This window comes from Marmota monax, unplaced genomic scaffold (genome assembly GCF_021218885.2).
Source record: "Marmota monax isolate L192 unplaced genomic scaffold, Marmota_monax_Labrador192_F-V1.1 WCK01_AAM20220418_F8-fsc00014, whole genome shotgun sequence".
NCBI classification, from domain to species: Eukaryota; Metazoa; Chordata; class Mammalia; order Rodentia; family Sciuridae; genus Marmota; species Marmota monax.
Genome location: NW_026695222.1, coordinates 11,627,881 through 11,654,442, shown reverse-complemented (window position 1 = coordinate 11,654,442; position 26,562 = coordinate 11,627,881). Strand labels below are relative to the sequence as shown.

Here is a 26,562-nt window from a genome sequence, read left to right as displayed (position 1 = left end):
CCAGCCACCCAGGAGGCTGAGGCAGGAGGATGACAAGTTTGAGGCCAGCCTGGGCAATTTAGTGAGGCTCTAAGCAATTTAGTGAGACCCTGTCTCAAAATAAAAAGTAAAAAGGGCTGGGGATGTGGCTCAATGGTTAAGCACCCCTGTGTCCAAACCCTAATAGCCCCACAAAAAAGTTATTCACAAAAAGTATTAAGCTATGATATCTTCTTTCAGAACAAGGGAAATGTTAAGTGCGAATGCTTTATCTGGGGAAAGAAGCCAGTGAAATAAATGATACACTGTACAAGTATCCCACAGCCTATTGATTGCTTATATTTATCCCTTGATCCAAGATCTTCCTTTTGAAGAAGTATTGGACACATCTCATTCTTTGCCCCTGAATATTTGTAGTTGTTTATTGCATATTCATGTTGAAACACCCTTACTTATTGTGTATTTGTTTAAGAAATATATGATTGATTTTTCAAAAAAAGGTAACTGGGGCCATTGTAGCTCAGTGGTAGAACGCTTGCCTAGCACATGTGAGGCCCTGGGTCTGCACCACATATATAAATAAATAAACAAACAAATAAATAAAGGTATTGTGTCCATCTACAACTATACACACACACACACACGTTCATATATATATTCCTATACTTATATATGGCCTTGGTAACCAAGCTTATGCCTTATGGGGTCGGTCTGAGGATTAAATGAGATAATGCATGAGAAGAATACAGCTGGTAACGAGGTACAGAAAAGAACTCCATAAATGGCGTCCTTTATTCATAGAAGAGCAATCTGTCCCTCACCTGGCTAACAAATCTTCACAGTGCACTCTGCTGGTGAATCTTGGGAAAGACAGGCTCAAGCCCAGGGCAGGAGGGAGTTGGTGAGCCCTTTGACCTGGCATTTCCACATTTTGGAATTTTCTTTCTCCATAGTTTTGCACACAGAAGCTGCCCTTTCACATAACCATCTGTAATAGCAAAACACTGGGGACACCCACATGTCTATCCCAACAAACTATCTCCAAAATCTACTGTTAAATGGAAAAAAAAATGTGGACAGGTAAGCAGGCTGCCATTTGCCAGAGAATCATTACAGTAGATGCCAGGGGTGACAAAATCAGCATTAACTTATGTGCCACTAATAAAGAAAGACCACTTTGAGAGCTCGTCTACTTATATAGACATTAAATTATATCATATGTCACTTTTAGGCATAGGTGACAAGGAAACATATAGGCAAAATAAATGTTATGGTTTTCAGTGATGTCGGGCCTGCCTGGTCACATGATGCATCTGATTTTAGAGGTGTTAAAATGTGGAAAAACAACATAGCTTTAGACTAGACATAGAGTATTGATTTATATTTAGGAACTCTAGAAGGACACCCAGGAAATTTATGGTGGGGAGGGAGGGTAGGGGACTTCTCATGCAGGAGAAGAGGCAAAGGGAGAACTTTGTGAATACTATTACATTGTGAATTTGAATCTTGTGAATATATTGCCTGTCTTAAAATAATTTTTAATAAAAGCCATTCCCATGCTTTTTTGGGAAGATTTTGGGAAGTCAAGATTTTGAACTTCATTTAGAGGCACAGTTTCTCCTGATCCATGAGGGCCAGGGTTGCAGGAGTAGGAAAAACTAAAGGCAGGGGTAGGGAAGGACCTGCTGGCTTCCCTGTGGCCAGGACGGATGCTCCAAGCCTGCCTCTGGGAGCATTTGTGGGCTCTTCAGTTCTTGGTCCACTGTGGGGGATCTCCCCCGTACTTCCCTAGAGGAGGCCAAGTGCACGTCTCTGACTACTTGCTTGCTTCTGTCTCAGTCCTGGAGTAAGACATCCATCCTCCACCCAGGTCCTTCTGTCCCTGCAGGGAGGGACTCAAGGCAGTCCGTCCAGCTGGCTCTGCAGACCCCCCTCCAGCCCACTGGAGATGTTGTGTGTCCCCGGGCCCTGTAGACTCTCGGGGTCTAGGCTCCCCAGTTCTTTTTGTTCCAGCAGCCTCTTCCATTTGAGTTGGCTGGGCATGAGGCAGCGGTCTGGTACCTTTGTAACCCCTAAGGGAAGTAAAGCCTGCTCCCCGTTTTCTGTGGACTCAGTGCCCTTCAGCAGCTTCCTTCAAAGAAAACTCTTCTCTGACCTACAACCCCACCCTTTGCATTTTGTGTGAGGCAAGAGCCAGAGTCACACAGTTGCTTTTCGACGTCTTTGTAAGCCCTGTGTGGGCGGCGTCTCACCTTGGACTGTAGGGATGCTGGGCCTCCTTTTTCTCAGGGCCTCAGTCAAATTGAGAAGGAAATAGTTCTATCTTAATATACTGTCACATGGGTGGTCAGGTTAGGAACTTTCCAGGGTCCCATAATCAGTACCCAGCAGTCTGCTGAGCCTGACCTTTACCCGCTGCATGAGGTTTGCACAGAACCTGGTTTAAAATAAGCTTGTAGCTGGGAATGGTGGCACATCCCTGTAGTTCAAGCTACTGGGGAGGTTGAGGCAGGAGGATCATTTGAGCCCAGGGGTTGAGACCAGCCCTGGCAACATAGTGAGACCCTGTCTTCAAAAATAAATAATAAAATAAGCTCCTGTCAGAGAGCATGAGGATGGAGTTAAACAGCTCTTAGATGGAATTTCAGTTCTGTCATTTATTAGTGGCATGTTGTTGACAAAGTTTCTCCTCTTTGATTCTCAGTTCATTTATCTGATGTATAGGGTGATTGCTATCTATAAGACATTTGGTTTCCTCTGTGAAATGTCAATAAAAATGGTCATTTATGGAGATACACATTGTGATCCCAGTGTCTTGGGAGTCTAAGGCAGGAGGATTGTAAGTTTGAGGTCAGCCTTGGCAAGTTAGCAAAATACCCTGTTTCTAAAAAATAAGAAAAGGGCTGGGGATGTAGCTCAGTGCGGAGTGCCCCAGGTTCTATTTCCAGTACTGAAAGAAAAAGAGGCAGGCGGATAAAAGCAATTGCCACACAGGAGGGTCAAGACTTAATAAGATCATGCTTGATAAAGTGTTCCCAGTGCCTGGCAAGAGCTCATTCAATGGCAAGTATTATTTACACTTATAAAATTCCTGTTGTCCTGGGCATAGTGGCACATGCCTGTAAGAGGCTCGGAAGGCTGAGGCAGGAGGATCATGAGTTCAAAGCCAGCCTCAGCAACTTAGTGAAGCTCTAAGCAACTTAGTGAGATCCTGTCTCAAAATAAAACATAAAAAGGGCTGGGGATGTAGCTCTGTGCTTAAGTACTCCTGGATTCAATCCCTGATACCAAAAGGAGGAAAAAAAGAAAGAAAAAAAGCACAAATTCCTGCCTGGGCGGCTTAGTTTCCAGAGGTGAGCCACAGGAAACACACGAATGGAAAATGTACACTGCACCAGATGGGGAGGCTAACCAGGGAAATAAAACAAGACACAGGGAAAGTGGGTGGGGGTCAGGGACTGGGTCCTTGGGCTCTTTGAGTCTTAGACGTTTCCAGGGAAAACAGGAAGCTCCTAAGGGCTGTAGAGAAAAGGGTGGGCATGAGGACTATGGAGGGCAGGGGCAGAGGCAGGGCAGGGGAGAGATGAGGAGGATACCATAGGGTAGGAGTGAGACATAGAGGGTGGCCAAGGGGAGGAACTGGCTGGGTTTGGTACAGATTTGAAGCTGCCCCTGGAGCACTTGCCAATGGGATGTGGTGAGAGGTTTGAGGCCACTGAAACAGAGTGGCAAGGTCCACGATCCGAGGGCAGGTTTTTTTCACTCTGCTTCTCTGGCCTGGCCTGAGAAGAGTTTGGCCAGGAAGAGGGGACTGGGAGGCCACAGCAGCATACCAGACACAGGAATCAAGCACATTGGAAAACAGGAAGATCTCCTATTATCTGAGCCTGGGAGGGTGTCTGGAGGCAGCAGTTCCCTGGAGGTTGATTTAGAGGGAGCAGCAGGGAACCCACATGTCTTCACCAGCTGCATTTCTTGAATGAGCACCAGGTTACCTTGAAGGCCCTGGCAGGGAAGGATATGCTTTGTGCTATTGGTGGGCAAACAGGGCTGCTGGCCCTCTGGAAGGCACTCTGACGATGTCATCCAAAGCATGAAGACATGCCCCACAGGCCACTTCCTCCCAGGCTCTCTCCTGAGGAGGCAACCTGGTCTGTTGACAGGGATGTTGGCATGGTTAACAAGACCAAACAGCATCCGTCCCAGGGGACTAGTTTAGACTGCACTTGTTAGAGAATCTGCATTACAATACTTAACTTGCCCTTTCACTGGTGGATTTGGGGTGTCTTTCCACCGGGACACATCCCAGGTGTTACAATGCATGCTAGGCTGGGCCCATTAACACCAGGTGGTTCCCTTACTCACCAGCCATGTTGGGATGACCCTAAATGCTCCAGTGGAGAACAATGCCCCGAATTAAGAAGCCCTGGGACTAGTGGCTGAGGATCCCGAGAATCCCCTCTGGGTGAATGGACCTTTTCATCTCAGCCACCAGAACAGAAAACCGGGGGCTGGAAACTTCCTTCCCCAGCCTAGAATCAGATCAGTGCACTCTCTCTGGCCTTGGGCCAGATGCTGGCCTGTCTGGACCGCATCAGCTATAGATAGGGTGGGCTGCACTCACGTCCCAGGGCTGGGAGCAAATCCCAGAGCCCTCTGCAAACTACTATAGGTGAGGCAGGGTGTAATTGGGTGTTTCAGGATCTCTTCTGATGGGTGCTAATTAATGAATCAGAAACTCTCTGGAGGGCCTGAATGTAGGTAGGCAGGGCAGGGAGTGAGTCCTGAATGCCTGCACACAGGGCTGGGGTTAGAGCATGGGTTCTAGAGGCTGCTGGTGGCACCTCCCCACTCATACCTAGTCTGTGGTTTGGGCTTTAGGTTTGGCACCAAAAGTGGGACCCTTGTCATATACCAAAGCACTCAGGATGGCTGCTGCGGTAATTCCCTCCAGGCAACCTGTTAGAAAGTATGAACTCCAATGTCCTCATTCTGGATTTTAATGGTCAAGGTGACAGTAATTTTCATGTTTCCAGATTTGCAGTTACCTTCGCCACTAGAGAGAACATCACGGTAGATGCTGTAGCCTGGGGAGGCCACTGTGTTTGGGAGATTTGGGATGGGAAGCACCAAACCAAGTTCCTTTTTCAGGACCCTTGGTTGAAACCATGAGCCCTCTGCAGCTCTGAGAATCTGGGTCTTTCCAGAAGCTCCTCTGCCTCCCTTCCTGTGGTTAATGCTGGTTCCTGGTGCAGGGAAGGGGCCAAGCAGGAAAGTGCCAGTGACTGATATTGACTGCTGTGGAGGGGGAGGGAGGCACATTATGACAAGGCTGGCAGATTCAGTCAGTGGAAAAAGGTCCCACCCAAGACCAGGTGTCCCTCCTCCCCACACTGGTGAGGAAGCAAAGTGACGGGGTGGAGGACCTTCACCAGGCCACAACCATTGCCCAAGTTGCTGCAAGTCGGAGGTCAGCAGGGCAGATGATCACTGTGGGTGAGACCCGCAGCCCAGTCACGTGCTGATGTTACACTTGTCCTCAAGATTTGCTCACTGAAGACTCTTGCAAACCAACATGGGGGTTAGGGACATTTAACACTTGCCTGGCATGCGTAAGACCCTGGGCTCCATCCTCAGCCCAGTCATAAAACTAAAAAGAACACCAACATGGCAAAGGGTGCTTGTAGTCCAGGACAGCCACCTTTCAACCCTTGATTGGCCACACAGAGTTAGTGAAAAGCTCAGTGCCATTCTGACTCTGCTTCTTAGGCCAACATACCGGGACTGCACTTACTTGGGTTGGCATGAATTGTATCCAAAGGAAAAATGCCCCCCCCCCCCTCACTGTACAGACGTGTGCACATGGAGCACACAAAGCATGACACAACTGAGAATCACCAGGGAGCAACCTGGGTGGCAGGGGGCAAAGGCCTGGGGCAGGAGCAGAAGCTTAGCTGGTCAGGGTGGGGGAGTGGACTCCCAGGGCTGAGAGAAGGGCACACAGCGCAAAATTCTTTCTCCTGAAGGAGGGAGTGTCCACAGCCCAGGCCTCATCCCTCAGGGGCCTTTTGTGTAGCAGTTGTGACAAATGATACACTCTTGTGGAAGCAAGCAGCTGCAAAGCCCCTTCCATCCCTGTAGAGGGGGAAATCCTCTGGTCACCTCTCAGGTGGCGGGAGAGATGTGGATGTGTTGTATGCCACAGCAATTTTCATGGAGGATGGAAGGAAAGTCCCCCCACCACCAAGCCAAGATAAGATTTTATAACAATCAAAGTCTACTTCAGTGTGAGTTTCCATACAACATGCTGGTGATATTTCTTCAATTTTTTTGGTTGTTTTTATTTTTTTTTTCTTTAAAGTTCATTGATCGTCACAAAAACCCAGGAAATGCAACTAAGAAGAAAACAAATGTCCAACTGAGATCTAAGGACCCAGAGCAACGGAGGAGACGTGGCACTGGACCGCTGGGTGTGCACAGGGACAGGAGGGCTGATCCCCACGGGGCAGGGCTGCAGCGTGGAGACACAGGAGGGTATGAGGCAGCGGCCAGGTGGTTATGTTAACCGCTGCACAATGACGGCGTTGAGCAGGTTGGCTTCCTTTAGGGTCTGGTTCTCGTCATCCAGCTCTTTGTTTGGGAAGGTAGTCATGAGGACAAAGCTGGTGGCAGCCATGGCTGGCCGGGCGTCCACGATGAAGAGTCGGATGTCGCTGATCCTGGAGGAGTAGGGGTGGGCGGAGGCGGTGAGCAGGACCCTCCCTGGTGCCTACCACCCCGACTCTCAGAGGACGAGTCATTCAGAGCCCCTTTCCAAGCAGCAGCCAAGCTGTCACTTGGAAGTATGAGGCCAGTCCTCCCCCTGCTTCCTTCAGATGAACCCCAACATCCCCAGTGCGCTGCCACGGACGCCCGCCCTCCCCCTCATCCTCTTCTCCCTCTTTTGTTATCAGGCCACACTCCTCTACCACATTCAGTCTCCCCAGAAGCTCTCTGCTTTCCTGCCGGGAACCCTGACCACACCGCGGGCCTCAGCGGGATGCCTCTCCCAGGGCAGCCTTGCCTGCTCCTGGTTTCCACCCCACTTCCTGTCACAGCAATGATCAAGTTTGTAAATAAACACTCTGGGATGCGTTGGAATCACTGTCCCTTCCTGAGAGGCACTTGAAGCTCTTTCAGCAACTCCTCAGGGCCAGGAATTCCTTCTCTACCTGCTGCTTGTGTCCTGAACCTGGTATGAGAATGATGTCCCCAGGAATAGCCTCCTCCCTAGAGTGCTTCCACAAAGTTCCCTTCCCCTCCAACCCCTGGATTCTATGCATCTACACCAGCTCAAGGCCTGGGGGTGCATGATGCAACCCGAGGCCTGGGAAGACCAGTCCTCACCAGTGCCCAGCACAGGCTTCCACAGGATGAAAGTATCCTTCTGGGGCTTCTGAGTGGACTGAAACTGAGGCAATAACTCAGGTAGCAAACTGGGCCACTCCTCCTTCAGCTCACACCTAGGCAAGCCTCCCGAGGCTCCAGCTCACACCTGGGCTTGTTACATGCCAAACCCTGGCCCCACATATGGGTCCAGGCTTGGTTGGCCCATGACTGATGAAATTTAAAGACATCCCTGCTCTCAAAAGAGGGGCTGTCACATGTCTTTATTGGTGATAGCCCTTCAGCACCTCCCTTGCTGGTCTCTTCAGCTCTGGTTGCCTTACTTTTTCCATCTAACACACAGAGGAGAGTTTGGCCTGACTCATCCCAGACAGCCTGAGACAGTGAGCAGGTATTCCCAGAATTCCCAAAGACCAGATCCAGAAAAATCTTAAGAGCCTAGTGGTTTTCAGAGGCCCTGGGGGAGAGAGTTGGAAGAAGCCAGGTGGGTGGGGTGCGGGCCCTGCACCTTCCTCCTCCACCAACTACAGCAGTTCTAATTTGATCTCTTCTGTACCCAGGCTTTGGTATGATACTTCCTGTGAAGAAAGAATCTGGTGACTTAAAAATCCCAAGGATGAGGAACAAGACCCACAGGAAGGAGTAAGCTGCCCTTGGCACACTAATGGAAGAGGAGGACCAAAGGCTTCAGACTCGCAGTGCCCCTCCTCCCTGCCTAGGGAAAGCCTGCTCATACTCAGAACAGCTCCCTGCTTCCCAGGCTCCAGGTCATTGCTAGCAAAGCCAGGCCAGGCCAGGCCAGGCCACACGCGGTACCTGTGGCTGTGGTTGAACTTCTGCACCAGCCTCCCGCCATCAGCAAGCCTGATCTGGATGTTTGTGGTCGGCTCTGACTCGTCGATCAGGATGGAGGAGCTGGCTTTGGCTTCATTTTCTGCCTGCTGGGCTGGGGAGCTCGTGTTCAACAACTGGGGGGCCGTGCTGAGGGGAGAGAGGCACATCAGCACAAGAACAGGGAGGGACTCGTCTCAGCATGCTGGTGGACATCAGATGTGATCCTGGCCTGTGTTTGGTGCTGCTGATCTAGAGACCAGACAGGAGGAATCCCAGCCCTGAGGGACTCGCGGGCCCAGGAGAATCCACCCTAGCACCAAGTCACTGCTGCCTCCCTCTCTCCTGAGGAGGCTTGGGCCCGTTACTCGTCCTCACCTGCCCAAGGCCTTGAAGGGAGGAAGCCTGAGGCAGAAGAGACAGGCTCAAGACTGGAGGAGCCAACAGCAGCTGAGGGGAACACTCCATGTCTGTGGCAGAGGCAGCCTTGGCACAGTCTGGCAAGTGACCAGCTGGGATGAAATGTTCAGGCCTGCGCCCTCAGTGCGACCTCATTCATGTGTGTATCTCACATACATGTGCCCCCAAAGGCCCCATCTCACCTCCATCACTGGCACGAATGCCAGGTCTGTTGGGATTCATTATACAGTGAATAGGATATGGTGTCTGCCAGTGTTGAGATCAAATCTTAGAAGTGGGTGGACCAGGGTGTGAATTCACCCACTAGCTCAGTGACCTTGGGCAAGTTAATCAAGCTCCCCTAATTTCAACAAATGTAACAGGACCTTTTCTTGATGTGTGGTAGTGGAGATTGAACCCAGGCATCACACTTGCTAGGCAAGCATTCTATCCTTAGCTACATCCCTAGCCTTTAAAAAATTTTAACTTGAGACAGGGTCTAAGTTGCTAAGGTTGGCCTCTAACTCAGTGGTCCTTCTGCCTTCTCTCCTGGGAGCTGGGATTACAGCATGTAACACTACACCCAGCAGTTAGCAAGGACTGGTAACCAGGGTTGAGGCTGCCTGTCTTGCTTAGTTGTTGTGAAAATTAAAGGAGAATTGCATGAACTAGTCTGGGTGATGGATGAAATGCACATACAACTCACTCCCAGTTCTCCATGAGCCTTCTTGCACTAAACCACCCACCTGCCTTGTTCTTAGCCTTCCTCCTAGCAGATAGCTGGCCTAGAACTTTGCAAAGAAAGGCCATTAGGTAAGAGTTTGATGGCTTCTCTTCAAAAGCACCTAATTAGATAAGTTCCTGTACCTAACTCTTCCAATTTTTATGACCTAAAAAAGCATACTTGCGGAATCAGGCATAGGGGGTACCTGTAATTCCAGCAACCTGGGGGACTGAGGCAGGAGGATTACAAGATCAAGGCCAGTTTCAGCAACTTAGAGAGACCCTGTCTCAAAATAAAAATGGAAGAAAGGACTGGGGGTGTAAGCTCAGTGGTAGAGTGGCCCTGGCTTCAATCCTCAATACCAAAATAAATCAGTAAAAAAGGGTATTTGTAGCAAATCCAACTGAGGGTACTCTTCAAAGTATGCTCCACAGTACACTTGTCCCTTCAGATACCTGCAGGAAGGTTTAGGAAACATCACATACTATTCCAGCGGCATCAGGGCATTTGCATGTTCAGTGCCTTGAGAAAGGAGCAGTGACGGCATCTCATTGACTACCAGGCCCTTTTCAGGTGTTACACTTACTAACCTCCTGCAGCAGGAGTCAGGGAAACCAGTGTGTGAAACACTGCCGGGGAACAAAAAATAACAAAAAGTCAACATTCTTTTCTGTGAAAGTGAAATATAGGCTTAGAGAAGACAAACTGGAGCTCAGAGGCGAATGCTTGCCACATTTGTGCATAAGGAACTGCTCCTGCTCATCAGCCTCACAGCACATTGGATTCAAATGAGGGCAGAACCCACAGGTAAATCACACCGTCCCAGGCAGGAGAGATGCCTAGAAATAGTGCAAGTGCTTGTAAATGCCTCCTCTCTTCTAAAGCTGTTTTGTTCATTAGTTTTAGGGGCATTAGGCCAACTCTCCAATTAGACTACAGGCAGCAGACCCCTCAAGTTAAGAACAAGTCCAAGTACACATGACAGGTATTCATGTCATGGTACAGCATGATGAACACAAGAGCTGCTTATGAAGTACCTCTACCAAGCCAATTCCTATGCTGAACACTTTATACATATGAACTCACTTATGCCTCAGCCCACAAGATGGGGGCTCATCACCTCCATTTTTCAGATAAGAAATGGAGGTGTAGGGGGGTCAGGCAATTTGCCCAAGATATCAGTGTTGGTTTGAGGTAGAGCCAGGATACAAGCCAAGCTGTCTGGCTCTGGTCCTGTGCTCTTTTAACACTGTCACATTCTTGTGCCAGATCCGGGAGTCAGAGAGATTAAGGCCTGGATTTCAGGAACCTGACCCCAAGACTCAGTTTCCTCATTAGTAAGAGTTCAGCACACCCTCCAAGGTTGAGAAAATAGCTAAAAATATGCACTGTACCAGGCATATACAAAAATGTCTACGTGGCTGTGAAGAACATCTAGGATACCTTCAGCAAGACGGACAAGAGCAGAGACTGGAGGGAACCCTGTGTGGCACTGACCAGCAATGTGGCCCTGGGCAAGGCCTGACCTCTCCAAGCCTCAAAATCCTTATCTGTAGTATGGGGATCAAAACAGGATTAAAGGAGACGATGCATGGAAATGACTCACAGTGCTCAGCTGAGGGAGCAAACCCCTCAAATAGCTGATTACTATCTTTTTTCAAGATTCTGCCCCATCATGTTTGCCATCACTTGGCAATAGCACTGTCTACCCATGGGCTGTAAGTGGAAGTCACCTACAAGGTACTCCCAGCCAATGCTGCTCTCAGGGTGGATTGGGTGGAGGAGAAACTCCATCACTGGGCCTCAGAGTGAGATGCTCAAGAGCATTAGTTCACCACGTAGGACAGATGCACGCTTCTGTCCAAAGGACCAACCTGTATCTAGTTTCCTGAGAACTGCTCCCATGTGGGCTACTGCAAAAGTGAGGGCATTTCACCCAGAGGCTGGAGAGGCTGAAGCAGACTTTAGAAAACAAGGCATTTCTAGTATCTCCCTGCAAACACTGTAAACATTCACAAGTCACAAGGAAACTGAGTCTCTCAGAGCAAGACCCTCAGCCACCTAACTGTTCATTGCCTTCATAGTGGAAAAAACTGGCATTAAGATACTTTCTTGTCATAATTTCAAATCCTGAGACTCAGCCAGGCCTGGTGGTGCATGCCTGTAATCCCAGTGACTCAGGGCTGAAGCAGGATTCAGTTTGAGACCAGTTTCAGCAATTTAGCAAGACCCTGTCTCAAAATAAAAAAATAAAAAGAACTGGGGATATCAGTGGTAAAGCACCTTGGGTTCAACCCCCAGTACAAAACAAACAAACAAGAATAGAACTCTAGCTGGGTGCTGTGGTGAACATTTGTAATCCTAGCAGCTTGGGAGGCAGATAAAAAAACCAAAATCCAAAACCCCCAAATAAACAAAAACCTCCAGAAACATTTATTTCAAAAGTTACCATGGTATATTTGTTGATTGATTTAAGTTTTGTATAGGTGCCCCACATCTAGAATGATGGGACTTCATGGGTTAATAACAAATGAAAAAAAGAAAAAAAAAAAAAAATCAGGTGCTCTCCAAAGCTCATCACAGCTACCATGGAAGTTCACCTGAGAACAGCACCCTCCAAGTGGCACACGGATGAGGCGAGCAGGCCAGCTAATGTAACTATTTTGGTTCTGGTAAGTCACAAACCACTGGTCTCTAGTGTCCTGAGCTCTGATTCTTGCTCCTTGGCAAGGATAGTCAACAGGGAGGTAGGGAAACCAGGAGAGCACCAGCCAGAAGCTGAAAAGGGCCTCGCTGCTGGCACACCAGGCTCTGAGTCCTTCAGATGGCTGTGAGGAGAAAGGCAGAGAGGGTGTCCTGCTGTGCAGGAGCATGGCAAGGAATGCCAGTTAGAAGGCTTCAATCCCAATCCCGGCTCTGCCACACACCAACCAAGGGCAAGCTAAGAGCCAAAGAGCAGAGGCTTTCTGCATGTAAAACCAGGACAGTACTGGCAAGAGAGGGACACTTTGCTGAGTGCCTGTCAAATGCAACAGTTCCTTCAGAAAAACACTTGACAAAGTGAACCCAAGGCCACGGTCAAGGCTGAGTGGGACCCTGAGAGAAGGCAGCCTGCCTATAAGGGTTGTTAATCCCAAAGCCCACACTCTCCATATTCTTCCTCCCATAAAAATAAAATCTGAATGCCTCTGAAAATGGTAAAAAGCTATCCACAGTGAGGACACAAGGTCTGCTGGGCCTGGCCAGTGTTCTTCCTTACCTGCCTAGTTTCTGGCCCTCACCAGTGAAGGCTTTGAAGGCTCCCTTGGGCTTCACGAAGTCCTCGTCCCGATGGTCCTCCATATCCAAGTTCACCTGCCCACCATGCGCTAACCTCCGCAGCTCAGCTGGCACCTCCCTGAGAAGGAAAAGGCAATGCTGGGGCTTGCAGAGGGCAGGATGGAGGGTAAGGAGAGTGCCACTGGTAGAGACCTGCTGCTCCAGTGGCTTCCTATCTACCTCTATCTTCTCTTGTCTCCTTGGTCACAGTGGACAACTATTTCTTATTTTGCCATTTGGCTTTGCTCCAGACCCAAAGGTGAAAAATGGACACAATGTTTTTGGAGCAGATCTGTTCATCTGTATTTCAACTGTGCTAAACCTGCTTCAAAAAATTTATTTCTCAAATCATAAATGTTTTGCCTCGTCCTTTCCTATTGCCATCTCATTCACTTATTTGGAACTCAAAGGAGGGCTTTTCTCTTACCCTCTGCGGATAGACTCCAGAAACTGGGCATTGGCTGGGTCTTGGTAGCTTCTGAGTTCACCATTGTCCAGGCTGAATCCACTTTTCCAGAGCTTCAGCACTACATGAACCTGGGATGACAGGAGGTAAGCAGTTGTTATTATTTTTGGTACTGGTAACTGAACCCGCGGTACTTTACACTGAGCTACATCCCCAACCTCTGTAATTTTTTATTTTGAGACGGGTTTTGCTAAGTTGTTGAAACTATCCTTGATCCTTCTGCCTCGGTCTCCTGAGTTGCTGGGATTTCAGACATGTGCTACCAGTCCAGCAGGTGGTAGGCAATTAAAACATTGACAGGAACCTGGAAAGCACACTGATTTGAACCTGCAAATCAGTAAGCTTTTACTATTTCACCACATTATTAAACAGACAAGCAAACATACATATAGACATGTGTGTAAAGGGAAACCAATCAACAACCAAGCAAATAAGCATTAACCTAAAGTAAGAAGGTGACCCGGAACAGGCTGGGAGCATAGGCATTGTATTAAGGAAGCCTGGGGTTGTGTCCTGACTTTGCCACTCACTGGTGAGTTGGCTCTGAGCAGATGACAGATGACTCGATTGAAGCTGTGGCCTGCTCCTCTGTAGGACTGCCAGTGTGGTTGGTATGTAGCTAGTGTTTTAATAAAATACCCTGGCAAATCTACTCCTGGACTATTTTGCAATCATTAAAAAAATGACATCTACAATTTCTGTCAACAACAACTCCCTATATGCATTCTCAGAAGAGTTTAGAAGGCTAAAAACAAATGCCTTAGTAACTGCTGCCACAAGAAGACAGGATTTTAACTTTCAATTCTGACTGACTTTTTTTATTTTGGAACAAAACCCAAAATGATTTAAACATATATTATACAAAGTTATATTCAGGCTGGAGTTGTGGCTCAGTGGTAGAGCACTTGCCTAGTGTATGAGAGGCACTGGATTCAATTCTCAGCATAAAAATAAAGAAAGGTATGATGTCTATCTACAACTAAAAATATATTTTAAAAAAGGAACTATTCACAAGGCTACATGAAAGTGTTTGTGGCATAATATTAATGTTTTAAAAAGATTAAAATTTATTCATATGGTATGATTGCAAATTATAGGGAGAAGGTCCCTATGCATATGGAAAAAAGTACTGGACAAGTAAGAAGGCAAAATAGAGAATCCCAGATACAATGTCCATATGCCTGAGATCCATGGAATGCCCAGAAAACTTCATTTGGCCATCCCCTCCCCCCATCCTTTCTCACCAGCCCCCTGATCAGCCAGATGAGAGCCGCCCCAGCAAGCCCCTCTATTTAGACCACACAAGGACACCATTTCTACAGACCCCCCCTCTTTAAGGAGGCTGCTGGTTCACATACTACACACAACTGATCCCTTTCAGAAAAAAGGGCAAAATAGCCCCCAAACTTCCCCGAGGAAGGCGGGCACACTCACGTCTTGGCTGGAGTGCCGCCTCCTTTCCCCTGCCACATAGGCAGACTCTTCTTCCGGTGCTGCCCCAAGGCGGTAGCCACCACCTGCAAATGGCTATAAAGGACAAGTTCATAAACACCTGGTGATAGGGCTTAGATTCAATGATGCATCTTAGGTGAGTGAAAGAAAAGAGGCAGGGATTCTGATCACGCTTATTCACCACTAGATGTGCTTTCTCTGAGTAACTCAGTGCCCACAGGGCCAGGCACTATGGCAGATGAATTAAGTAACCAGGATTAGGGTAAAAACAGGAAAGGGGAGGGGGAGCACAGTTAGATGAAATAGATATTAAACTCTAGTTAATTACAGCCATGTAGGAATCCAGGAGCAGATAATTCCAAAGTCTTTTTCATTTTCCCAAAGGCAGAAATTCAGATTTTATATCAAGTTGGTGGCAATTAAAGTCAATTAGAACAAAAAAAACCCCTGAGTTGGTCAAATTGGATAGGCCAAGACAACACGCCTGCAGGACCGAATCTAGATTGCAGGCCAAAGGTTTGAAAATTTTGCCCCCAATTGTGGTTGCATGTTAAAGGATGGGAGAAACTATATTAGTTTTCTGCATAGGAGACCAAGTAAGCAAACAGGGAGAGAAAACAAACCAGTCAAGACTGACTGAATGAACAAAGTCTCCTTTTCCAGGGGAACCCTGGGTCTTATGGGCACAGACAGGGACCCTCATGCTCACTCTAGGTTTACTGGTCTCTCCCGGGCTCTTGGTCACTCGTTCCACAGCTACAGCTCCATGCTCCTTGGCACCTTTAAAGAGATCATCCACCAGCTCGTTGGGACTTCTCTTCCGGGGAGGGCCAACAATCTGCTGTCCACTTCTCTCTGAGCCCCCAGCATAAAACCTGTGTAGAAAATAAGCTTCTAACACTAAATGCACATAGAAAACAAAAAGAAAACAAACACAGCATGCGCCAGGTTCTGGGCCCAGTGCTGGGCCCACTGGATCAAAGGGCACAATGCCCGTCTTAAAGGAACTTACTGGCTAGTTGGGGACACATACAACAGAGGCAGGCAGGCACAATGCAATGTGAGCAGCCATGACGTCAGTAAGGGGACTCAGGCACAATGAGAGGGGAGGACAGCCACGGCTTCCTACAAAGGCATCTTCCAGGCTGAGTCTTGAGGATGAGTTATCAGGTGAAGGGGTCAGGGAAGGGCATTTCAGGCATGCACAGCACCATGCCAGCACAGGAGCATGCCAGCCAGGAACCGTCCGTCCCCTGCGCCTCTTCAATAGACAGCAACTACAGTCCTAGCCAGGTGAGGCTATCTCTAGTAGCTCTGGGTTAATGGTGGCAGTGGCAGGGTTAGTACAGCAGCTAGGCTCCAGCACTGGCTCTGCCACTGTGACCTGGGTAAGCCAGTGCTCTATTCTGGACACTTTCCTTGTCTTTGAAATGGGAGGGAGGAACCGCATGCCCTACCTACCTGCTCCTTAAGTCAGGGCGGTGAGGTTCAAATCAGCAGATGTATGCAAAAGAACAAGCAGAGTAATGCACACACGTGAGGTGGTGTGACAGCACCAAGAGCTCCCCCAAGACTCACCTCACCATTGTGGTGACACACACTGGAGAACCAGAGGAGATAGTACTTGAGAAGGCCAGGGAAGCCCAGATCTCAAATACAAGCCCCCACACAACCACATGGGGCTTGGTAATGGGTTAAGGGTGGCTTGAGATTAAATTAGTAGTTTTTTTTTTTTAACTTGAGCCTGAAAACCAGTTGTCATGTAGCTGCCTTCTTATCACTCTTAGTCACAGCCAAGTCACAAAACCTAGGAAAATTAGTTCCAATCCTCTAATTCTAGAAGTCACCTGGGAATGTGAAGCAAAATTTAGGTCCTGACAGGGCAGTGTCATTTCAGGTCTGAAATGCTGAGGGGCCAAGGGAGCTATGGATGTGAAATAATGGAGGGCTGGAGAGGAAACGGTAGAGGCCATTTAGGAGCCTAGCATTCACATACTTAATGACAACACATTTCACTCAAGGAATATAAAACCCTAAAATTAACATATATTACTGAACTTTGTATTTAAATGAAGGTTCTGGGGAACATAATATAGGTGAAATAGGAGAACACATATAATTTCTCAGCCCTCTTGCCAAAGACTAACCAATGCGAGGAAGCTGCATTTCCATGATTACATACAATGTTTCTCAGGAATATTTGGTGGACCGAGGCAGACCCATGGAGAACCAAAACCCATAAAATGAGGCTGAAGCCAGTTTATTCCCATTCAGTCCAGCTAAAGTTCTGCTCAACAGACTGTAAGGTTTTTAACTAAAGGATCTCCAAGCCTTGGCTTAAGAACTGGGAGTCTAGGATCAAGAGCCTTAGGAATATGCATGCCCTTGACCTGGTATTTCCACACCAGGAATTATTGTAAGAAAATAACCTGAAATTGGGTCAAAGAATAATACACAAAGATGCTCACTGCACTGATATATAGTAGTAAAGAAACTGGAAACAGCTGAGGATGTATCTCAGTGATAGAGTACTTGCCTAATATGCTCAAGGCCCTGAATTCAATCTCCAGTACTGACAAAAACAAACAAACAAAATCCAAAATACCCCCGAATAACAAACAAACAAAAACTAGAAACAACCTAAATGTTGGTTAGTCCACATGACAGATTATTATTTAGCCACTGAAGTTGCCATGTGCGATGGCACATGCCTGTAATCCCAGAGACCAGGGCGGCTGCTGAGGCAGGAGGTCATCATGTTCAAGGTCACCCTACACAAATTAATAAGACCCGTCTCAAAAAATTAAAAGGACTTGGGATGTAGGTCAGTGGCAAAAAAGAGAAAGAACACGCTCATGAAGAATTTTAATGACATGAAGGGCTTAAGACCTAGCATTAATCCAACAAAAGAAACCAAAATCTGATCTTCACCTTGCAAAATACAACACAGAACAAAGACCCATTGGGAATACACCAAAATATTAACTGTAGTTATCAAAGGGTAAGTGAACATTATATTTTATATTAGTTCATATTTTCCACAATGGACATTGATTTTAACTTTTAGGAATGTTCTAATAAAATCAATCTGTGTGTGTGTATTGGAGGAGCACACATTTAGAAGCCTATTACTCTATTTATTATGTGATGTACTGCTTTATCTGTAAAAAGAAAAAAGCTGGAAAGAAATACCTCAGAAGTACTGACACCCGGTTATGTCTGTGTTGATGTGAATGACTTTTTCCTTTTGATTTGTTCCTGTCCCATAATATTCATCAATAAATACACAGTTTTAAAAACAATTTAACAAGACAAACCCATACAACCACAAAAGGGTGAGAGAAAAGTAACAGGGGACAGGGATCACTTCTAAGCTACAGGGAGTATGGTTAGAATGTACCCCTATCTCCAGCAGTAAGACTAACAGTGACCCACATGTGTTCCATGTCATGCTCTAGGTGATCTAAGCACCACTGCGGGATGTGCCCCATCAAAAACTTACCTCTGTCCTTCCTCCTCCTCCTCCTCCTCATCTTGGTCATGAATGAGGTCTCTGAAAGATGTCACCCTATTATCACTGGAGACACAGAAAGGAGCAAAATGATTTTGGGGAGTTTAAAGAAGGTAACCCCATCACCAGCTTCGGAGTTGAGAACAATGGAATTAGAGATGTGTGTGTGTGTATGTGTATATGTGTGTGTATGTGTGTGTATATATATATATATATATATATATATATATATATATATATATTTTTTTTTTTGTGGGATGAGAAGCTGCATGTAGATGAGGGTTAACCTCCCCTAAGCTTATTTGTAAAATAATGTGGCATTTATTTCTTCAAAGCCACACAGGACTGAGAATAAATTAAAAAGTGATACTATGAGATAATATCATAATATTATGATATTATGGGGAATCTAACATAAGTTATCCTGGGAGGGGGGCAATGAGGTCTTTACTTCTTTAAAAGCATACTACTGGATAACTGTTTTCATAATTTAAATTTTAAATACTGAGGGATTGTCTGCATGTCAGGCACTGAATAGATGCTGGGTCTGTACAGTTCATCCCATAATAGAAGAGACGGGCCAGGCAACCATCCATTAAATTTTGTGCCAGAGGGGCCCAGAGACAGCTCATAAGGCCTCACAAATATGGAGCCTCTTAAGAGGGAATGGGAAGAACATTAAAAAATACCATTCCAGCCCACCCCCTCCAAATCTAGGGACATTCTACTACTGAGCTATATCCCTAGCCAATTAAAAAAAAGAAAAAAAAATATTGTTTTAGTTGTCAATGGGCATTTATTTTATTTATTTATATGCGGTGCTGAGAATCGAACCCAGTGCCTCACACATGCTAGGCAAGCGCTCTACACTGAGCTCCAACCCCAGCCCCTCCAGTCAACTTTACTTTTTTATTTTGAGACAGGGTCTTGTTGGCCTCAAACTTGTAATCCTCCTCCCAAGTTGCTAGAATTACAGGCATGTGATACCACACCCAGCTAAAACACCACATGTGGACTAGTGCCAAAGAACGGGTAGGCAGGCAACCAGGTGCATGAATGGTGGTTAGGCTGGTGGGCAAGGGGACAGTACAGCATTACAGGGAAGCTGCATATGTAAATGTACAGTCACACACTGCAGGAAGGATGAGGAGTCAGGAAGTAGAAATGAAATGAACATGAGGGTGGGCAGCCTCGGGGAGAGGTCCTGCTTGCTTCTGCTGCAGGTCAGTTAAGAAAAGGTGTTTATTAATACTTAGGAAACAAGCAGTGTTGTGCAGGTGAGGAGAGCACACTAACAGAGGCCTGAGGAGGGTGAACTCTCTCCTCCAACGCTGTCTTACACTACTACTTTCTTCCTAGTTTAGACCTGTTCTCAAGAGCAGGCTTAGTTTTTCAAGGACAATAAGACACAAATTTTATAGATGAAATATTTCTGTATTTCTCCCAGGAAAAAATAGCGTTCCTAGAATATGGGGAGTAGAGTAGAGGCTAACAGAGGTTTCATGAGGCCAGACAGGAGGAGTTGTTTACAAAGATTAAAGTTTCAGCTTCATCTTGAAGATTTTTAAGTAGATAATGAGAATAAGAGAGGCTCCGAGCTTCCCTCAACAAGAAGTGAGAGAATCCCTGCTTGAGCTAGCTGAACAGCCTACTGGACATTCCTTTAGCTAAATACACTACAGTTCACAAGGATCTGAGTGCTGACATCTCTATGGTGCCCAGACAGGCTACTTCTACTTGCTCACCTGCCCTGGGGGGAGTTCAGAGAGGATCAGCCCAAAGTCTCCTCCAGTGATATGGTTAGGATAAGTATCCATGGGAAAACCCCTCCCCCTGTTGCTAAACTCTTTCATACAGACACACGTATGTCTGCTTGAGCAAGTCACTTGCTCTGGTTTTGGTTGGAGGTTTTCTCCTCCCCCACCCAAATCCACACATCTAGATTTTGAAGGTATCTGACAGATTCTGGTGTCAACGTATGTGAATCCAATCCCAATTCTGCCTCCTACTGTAGGATCTTGGGCATGCTATTTAAATTCTCTTAAGTCTTCATTTTCTCACGTGTAAACAGTAATAACCCCAGCATTAGCTTCCTGGGTTTTCTGTGTATGGTTGAGGTACTGATGGAGAAAGAGTCCTTTGCATACTGTGGCACATTTAAGTACTTCTCTTGAACAGCAATTCTGAAAGCATGGTCCTTGATCAGGAACATCAGCATCACCCGTAAACCTATGCAATGCAAACCTCCTGAATAAAAAACTCTGGGAAGGGTACCTGGCAATCCAGTTTTAAGAAACCCTGCAGACAATTTTGATGCACCCTCAAGTCTGAGACCACTGTTTTGGAGTAATGCTCTGAGAGTCACCTTATGGCATGAACATCCCGGGCATATTACCAACGTTAGATTCCTCTATCCTATGATCTTCACAAAATGTCTCAGAAATTTCCATTTTTTTTTTTTTCTGACCATCAAAACTATATTCCCCAGAACACTGAAAAACAAAATTCTATTCCTCAGACTACTTGGAATCCCAAAGAAGCACAAAATCCTTTATTAGATCATATTTTCAGTTTTTAATCTGGTCATCTTGGTTCTGTGTGGCAGCATCTTCCTGTGAAGATGGAAATGTATCTGTGTGGCTATTGAACATCTGAAATGTGGAAAGTGCAAAGAAATAACTGAATGCTTTATTCAGTATTTTAAACTTAAATAACCACATTAGGCTAGTAGCTAACTTAACGGACAATTTAGTTCTGGAGAATCTGACAATGGCAGTCCCTGAAATCCTAACAAATTATACATCTTGTTAGATAAGAGAGGAAAAATACTGGAAGAAACCGTTACCTCTTGCCTGATCAGCATATAGGGGACAGGGGTGGGAGGTGCTGGGCAGTGAGACAGCCTATGGCAGTGTAAGCAACTGTGGTTTTAGACAGACTTCGTTTGAATCTGTGAGTTACTCAACCTAAGACTGAGCACCATGACACATGAAAGGAGAGCGCACTGTCTATTCCCAACGCTGATGACAGATATAAGAATACAGATGGGAATACCTGGACAAGCTAGACAGATGGTAAATGTTCCTGAAGTGCCAGCCCTCCTGCTTCCAATTTGCTTAGGGAGAAAAAATTAAGTTAAATACCAGGAAGAATTCAAGACAACACAGGAGATGTCACCCAGTAATAAGTGGGTATGGTCAAAGTGAATGAATTAGAGTTGCAACTGGAGTTCTGAAGAACAGGACTGTGGAGTACTGCTCAATAGAGAGGTGGGGGTGGAGATGAACTTGGAGGAGGCAGAGGGCAAGAGTGTGGGCACTCACTCAGATGAGAGGCTTGAGCAAGGGCAAAACCAAAAATAAGGCAGTACCGGGACACCAAAGAACTTGGTTTGGCTGGAACAAAGGTGAGAAATGAGGAAAGGGGAAAGCCTAGGAAGGTAGTTCAGAAAGGTGTTGAGTGCCCACAGGAGAAGCAGTATGCTGCTGGGGATGAGAGCCGAGATGCTGGAGGCAGAACAGCCCTGACCTGAAACCCTTGTTTTACTGACTGTGCGATCTTGGAAGAAGCCTAGCTCTAGTGTCCTCATCTGTAAGATGGGAACTATAACAGTACTCAACTCAGGGTTGTTGTAAAGACTAAAAAGGTGTGTATGGGAAGGCTTACCTCAGAGCCTGGCACCTACTAAGTGCTCAATAAACGTCAGCTGTTATCACTGAGGATTTTACACCTCCTTCCATAGCAAGTGCTAATCTTTTTAGGTCTACTCCTTTAAGAATGTAATAAAAGCTATGGACGCTTTTACCAAAAAAGGTATCTGCCGAAATACATACAAACTTGTGCCTATAATTCCAGTTAATTTGTAGAGCAACTCATATCCATTCCACAGACTCCTCTTAGGAGTTCACAGGCTCCACATCAAACATCCCTGTCCTAGAGTGACGGAGGAGCTCACTGATTGTGGTTACAGGGCAGTTGTGGCACCATGAATGGAAGGTGAGAAGATGACAGCAGCAGGTTAAGTACTCTGCAACAGCCAGGTCAGCGGGAAGCAGGCACTCCTCAGATCCCTTCGGGTGCTAGCACAAGTATGGCTTATGGTGAGCATACAGTTGACATTTTCCTACTAGACAAGGACAATGACAGAACAAACAGTGCCTTCCTTCTTCCTCTTCCTAGGCTTCACCAAAGTCCATTACCAAAACCAAGGCTTAATCAAGACAACGGGACAAGGCCTCTTAGGCCTAAATGTGTGTCTAGTCTTTCATTCCTTTCAGGCTTACTGTTAAACTCTATTTCCTTGATTATTTTACTTTAATGTTTATTTTTACACATATGTATTTGCTGTGGAATGGGACAGGGTACAAAGAACCAAGAAGTTGAGAACGGACACCCAAAATGATAAAAATAAAATGAGAACAGAGATAACATATACTGTGCTCTAAGTGCTATGTAAGTACTGATTCATTTAATTGTGCGGCAGGCACTAATATCATTTCCATTTAACAGGTGGGGAAAACTGAGGGGTTGAGATAAGTAATCTGTCCAAGGTCACAAAGCTCTGAAGTAGCAGAGCTGGAATTTAAACTTGGCAGTTAGGTTCCTGAGCCCCTACTTTAATGAACACTGTCTTGGGGGACTTTAGGACTAATACAGAGGAGAGGAGTGTACTTGTGACTGGCATTAGAAACTAAGTTTCTAATCCTCTACCTTGGAATTTCTGACATGTCAACATCCCAACAGTGATCCACGATAGATATCAAAGGTTTATGTTCCAGGAAATAAGCCACCTCTACCAGCAGCTGCAAGAATGACCCTTATCCTAACAACCAATCTCAGGCAGTAAAATCCCAATATGCCATTACTAACACCTCACAGCTTAACACCTGCAAATAACTCAAAGATCACTTTCCTATTAGCTCTTTTCTCTGGAGATAAGAGGCTGAGAAAGATGTGAAGGGAGCAATGAGATTTGGACTTTGTGTTCCTTATTCAAAGGGAGGACATGGCCTTAAACTTCAGATGCACTCAGAAGACAGACAATTTACCACATCATGGCAAAGAAATATCCTTTTTGCATTTGGGGTTGAATTCAAATTCAAATAACCAGCACTGTCCCACTCTGTAGATCACAAGAGTGATCTGCCATGGGAGGCAAGGGGCCAAAAAAGTGATGCAAATGGGATCCCAGAGGTTAACACTGTGTCACCTCCCTAAATCAACTTTGGAAGGGGTAGGTTACACAGGTTAATTTTCTACAAGACCTGTTTTTATCTTTCTTTTTGTGGCTGTCCAGGGACTTGTGCATGCTATGCCAGCACCTATCCACTGTATCCCAGCTCCTCTTTTCATTTTGAGCAAGGATCTTGCTAAGCTGCCTAGCTTGGCCTTGAATTTGTCATTCTCCTGCCTTAGCCTCTGGAGTAGCTGGAATTACAGGTATGTGCCACTATACTAGTTAATAGCATTAACGGCCATCCCAAAATATCAAAGCAGCATCCCAAAAGGCATCTGACCTAATCTCTTTACATCTACAGTGACACTGCTTAACAATGTCAAGAGATGGAGTAGTCACTCCCTGTGTTTCATAAATAAAAGGCCCTCAAAAATCTTAAAAAATAGATTTTGTAGTTTTTCCCAGACTTAGATTATAACAACACTTGGGTAAGAGTTACACATGCTTCTGCACAGGAAATGATGAGGCTTTCAGGGAGTTACTAGTCAACACTTGGTCTAATTTTCTCACTGGAACCCAGTGGCCCACAAATCCAGGTCTGAATCCTCTGTTAAGTCAGAAACTAGCTCCTCATCACTGCTGGAAACGCTCATGTAGCAGGAAGTGAAGTTGGCCCTTACCTGGGGGCTGTGCCTCTGGACACTGAACTGGGGGTTGCCTGCGAAATGGTCACAATGTCTTCATCCCCTCCGTCCTCGTAAAAGCTCGCTAGCGCGATCTGAAACAGAGAGGTAGTACCTTGGGACCCTTAAAACAGTCCTTCACCTAATACATATCTCATCTGAGCACAAAGGAACAAAAATATAGACACAGCCTACACTTACAAAATGGCTTGTGTCTGGGGCCATAGAAAATTAGACCAAAAGGTAGTGGATGAACTGTTAGACTTCATGTCACCTGAAATTCCACCCACTAAGGGGTAAAAAAGGCAAGAAAAAAGATACTCTTCATTCATATTTTACAAAGTAAAAGCAGCATGTATTTATTGAACATTTATGTGCCAAATTGTTTTGAGCACTTGACATGTGTCAATTCATTTATTCCTCACAGAAACTCATGCGATTAGTACTATTACTGTTTCATTTTATATTGATACAGAAGCACTCTGAAGTTAAGAAAATTGCCCAAGGTTAAGGTTACTAAGGAGAAGAGCCAGGTTTGATCCCAGGCAATATGCTCAGATCCTCATTCTTTAAGTGGAGTCCCTCCAAATTGCCACTTTTCCTTTCTTTCTGAAGCCCAATTTCTATCCCCCCCCCCCCGCCTTTGGTACTGCGGATTGAACCTAAGGGCTTTACCACTAAGTCACATCTCCAGTCCTTTTTGTTTTTAATTTCGAGACATGCCTCCCCAAGTTGCGATTCTCTTGCCTCAGCATCCTAAATTGCTGAGATTACAGGTGTTGACACTGTGCCTGACTCCTAGTGTCTTACTCTGGGAAATGGGGACACCTGTCCCATCAACCCTGCACACTGGATGAGATGATTAATATTTAAGCACAATCATTTCTTTGCTCTATGCATACAGAAGGACTATATAAGAGTCCTTTGGCCATTTGTGATTATATGTCTCTCACCAGCTCAATTACACGTATTTACTAATCACTCTGCACAAAGAAATAAGAAAGAGCACTGAGGTCTACAGAGATGATGAAGACACCACTCCTAATCTCAAGGAGACACTGAATGTATAGTCAGTGTACAGGAGGCACCGAGCCAACATGGGACATATCAGCCTGTTGGGAGGCAGTGCATTATCTTGGAACTTGAAATGAACTGACATTCAGAGAGCCTGCATTCAAGTCCTGGCCCTGCTGGGTAAGTCACAGCACATACATGAGCCACTTTCTCCACCTAGAGCGACACAATGAGATAGATGACCTGTTGACCATTACACTATGTGCTTTCAGGAAGAAGATTTTCTATTTCGCACTTCTGCCCAGCACAGGGCCTTTGGGCTTTGCCTGTACAGGTATGTGATGCTTTAACTCTTACATTTGGGAAGCAATTTAAGTGGTGCGGTCAGCAGATCCAGTTCAAATCCCAACTCCACTACTTACTGGCTGTGTGACCTTGGGCACATTCCTTGTCCTTTGGGATGTTAATTCCTCATCCATAAAACCGGGCGAGTCTTTACTTGTTTGGTTAGAATCAGATAGAACTGAGATCCGATCCTATCTCTCCCACTTGGAAGCCAATAAGGCCTTCCTTGAGCAAAGCCACTTAATCTCAAACCTCAGCTGTAAAACGTGAAGGTTAAATGACATAAAACATGTAAAGCAGTTAGTACAGTGCCTGGCTTGTGGTAAGTACTTAATAAATATTAGTCATTCATCATCATCTACCTAAGACGTAGGCTGGCCTAGAACATTTATGCAACTCCTTCTATAATTAATTATTGAGGGCTTCTTACATGCCAGGCATTGTTCTAGGCAGTGGGGGCTCATCAGTGTGCAAAAATCCCTGTCTCATGAAGCTTGTCTTCTTATTCAACAAGTATTTAGTGAACACTTAATACGTGCCAGTGAATTAAATAGTAAATTCCAAGAAACTCCCATTTTACAGTTGAGTTAACTATGGGGAAGAGGCTCTAACCCTGCGCCACCTCCCCAGGGGTAGTTTCTCCCAGCATTAGGTAAGAGGGGGCGTGGGCCAACTCCATGGCCAGGTTCTTCCCTCCGCCGCCGCCACGTTGCGGCTACGGAATTGAAGGATCGCGTCGTCGGGAGCGTGGTTCCACCCAGGAGCCAGCGGCTCCGACCCTCCTGGCCTGCAACTAGCGCCCAGCGCGGCAGCCACGCCCCCAGGCGACCCCTCTCCACCGCGGCGGCTGCTGCAGTGCGCGAAGTCTAGCCAACGCCGCGAGCGGGAGAGGCAGGGGGGAAACAGATCCGGCAGGGCAGGCCAGGGCTGGCCCGCGTTCCCCGACTCCCAAGCTGGGCCGGTGACGCGTGGCCAGCGGCCCTAGCACCCTGAGGCCTGGGTCGGGCCCCGACCGGGCAGGGATGACTATGCGCTTCGGCCGCCTCGGGCTTAAAGCGCCAAGCGCCCGCGCCCGGCAGTCCCCGGCCCACCCGATGCGGCCCGCCTCGCTGCGCTACCTGCAGGTCCCAGCCGGCGGACTCGAGGAAGAAGCGGGCCCGGTCCTCTTCGGTGCCCGTCACCGCCACGAACTCCCTCAGCGCGTCCTGTCGCTCCGCCGCCATCTTCGCCCCGTGCGCGTCTCAAACCGCTCCGGCTGCCGCCGCACAGCCCCAAACC

At 46.6% G+C, this 26,562-nt stretch overlaps 1 protein-coding gene and 1 long non-coding RNA gene across 2 annotated transcripts in view; one reads left to right on the top strand and one right to left on the bottom strand.

The window, feature by feature from the left end:
- LOC124085510 (uncharacterized) overlaps positions 1 to 9,263 on the top strand; it is a 19,304-nt gene extending 10,041 nt beyond the window's left edge. Inside the window, exons 2-3 of the long non-coding RNA XR_006849448.2 lie at positions 6,341 to 7,213; positions 7,926 to 9,263. This is a non-coding gene — a long non-coding RNA (uncharacterized LOC124085510). The remainder of the gene's footprint in view (positions 1 to 6,340; positions 7,214 to 7,925) is intronic.
- On the bottom strand, positions 4,964 to 26,562 carry Nsfl1c (NSFL1 cofactor). Its single transcript, XM_046433198.2, has 9 exons — positions 26,403 to 26,562; positions 23,923 to 24,020; positions 18,058 to 18,132; positions 15,265 to 15,430; positions 14,538 to 14,630; positions 13,065 to 13,174; positions 12,579 to 12,716; positions 8,182 to 8,346; positions 4,964 to 6,698 (listed from the first exon to the last, which is right to left on the bottom strand). The coding sequence occupies exons 1-9, from the start codon at positions 26,505 to 26,507 to the stop codon at positions 6,536 to 6,538; spliced, it is 1,113 nt and encodes a 370-aa protein (XP_046289154.1). The 5' UTR covers positions 26,508 to 26,562; the 3' UTR covers positions 4,964 to 6,535.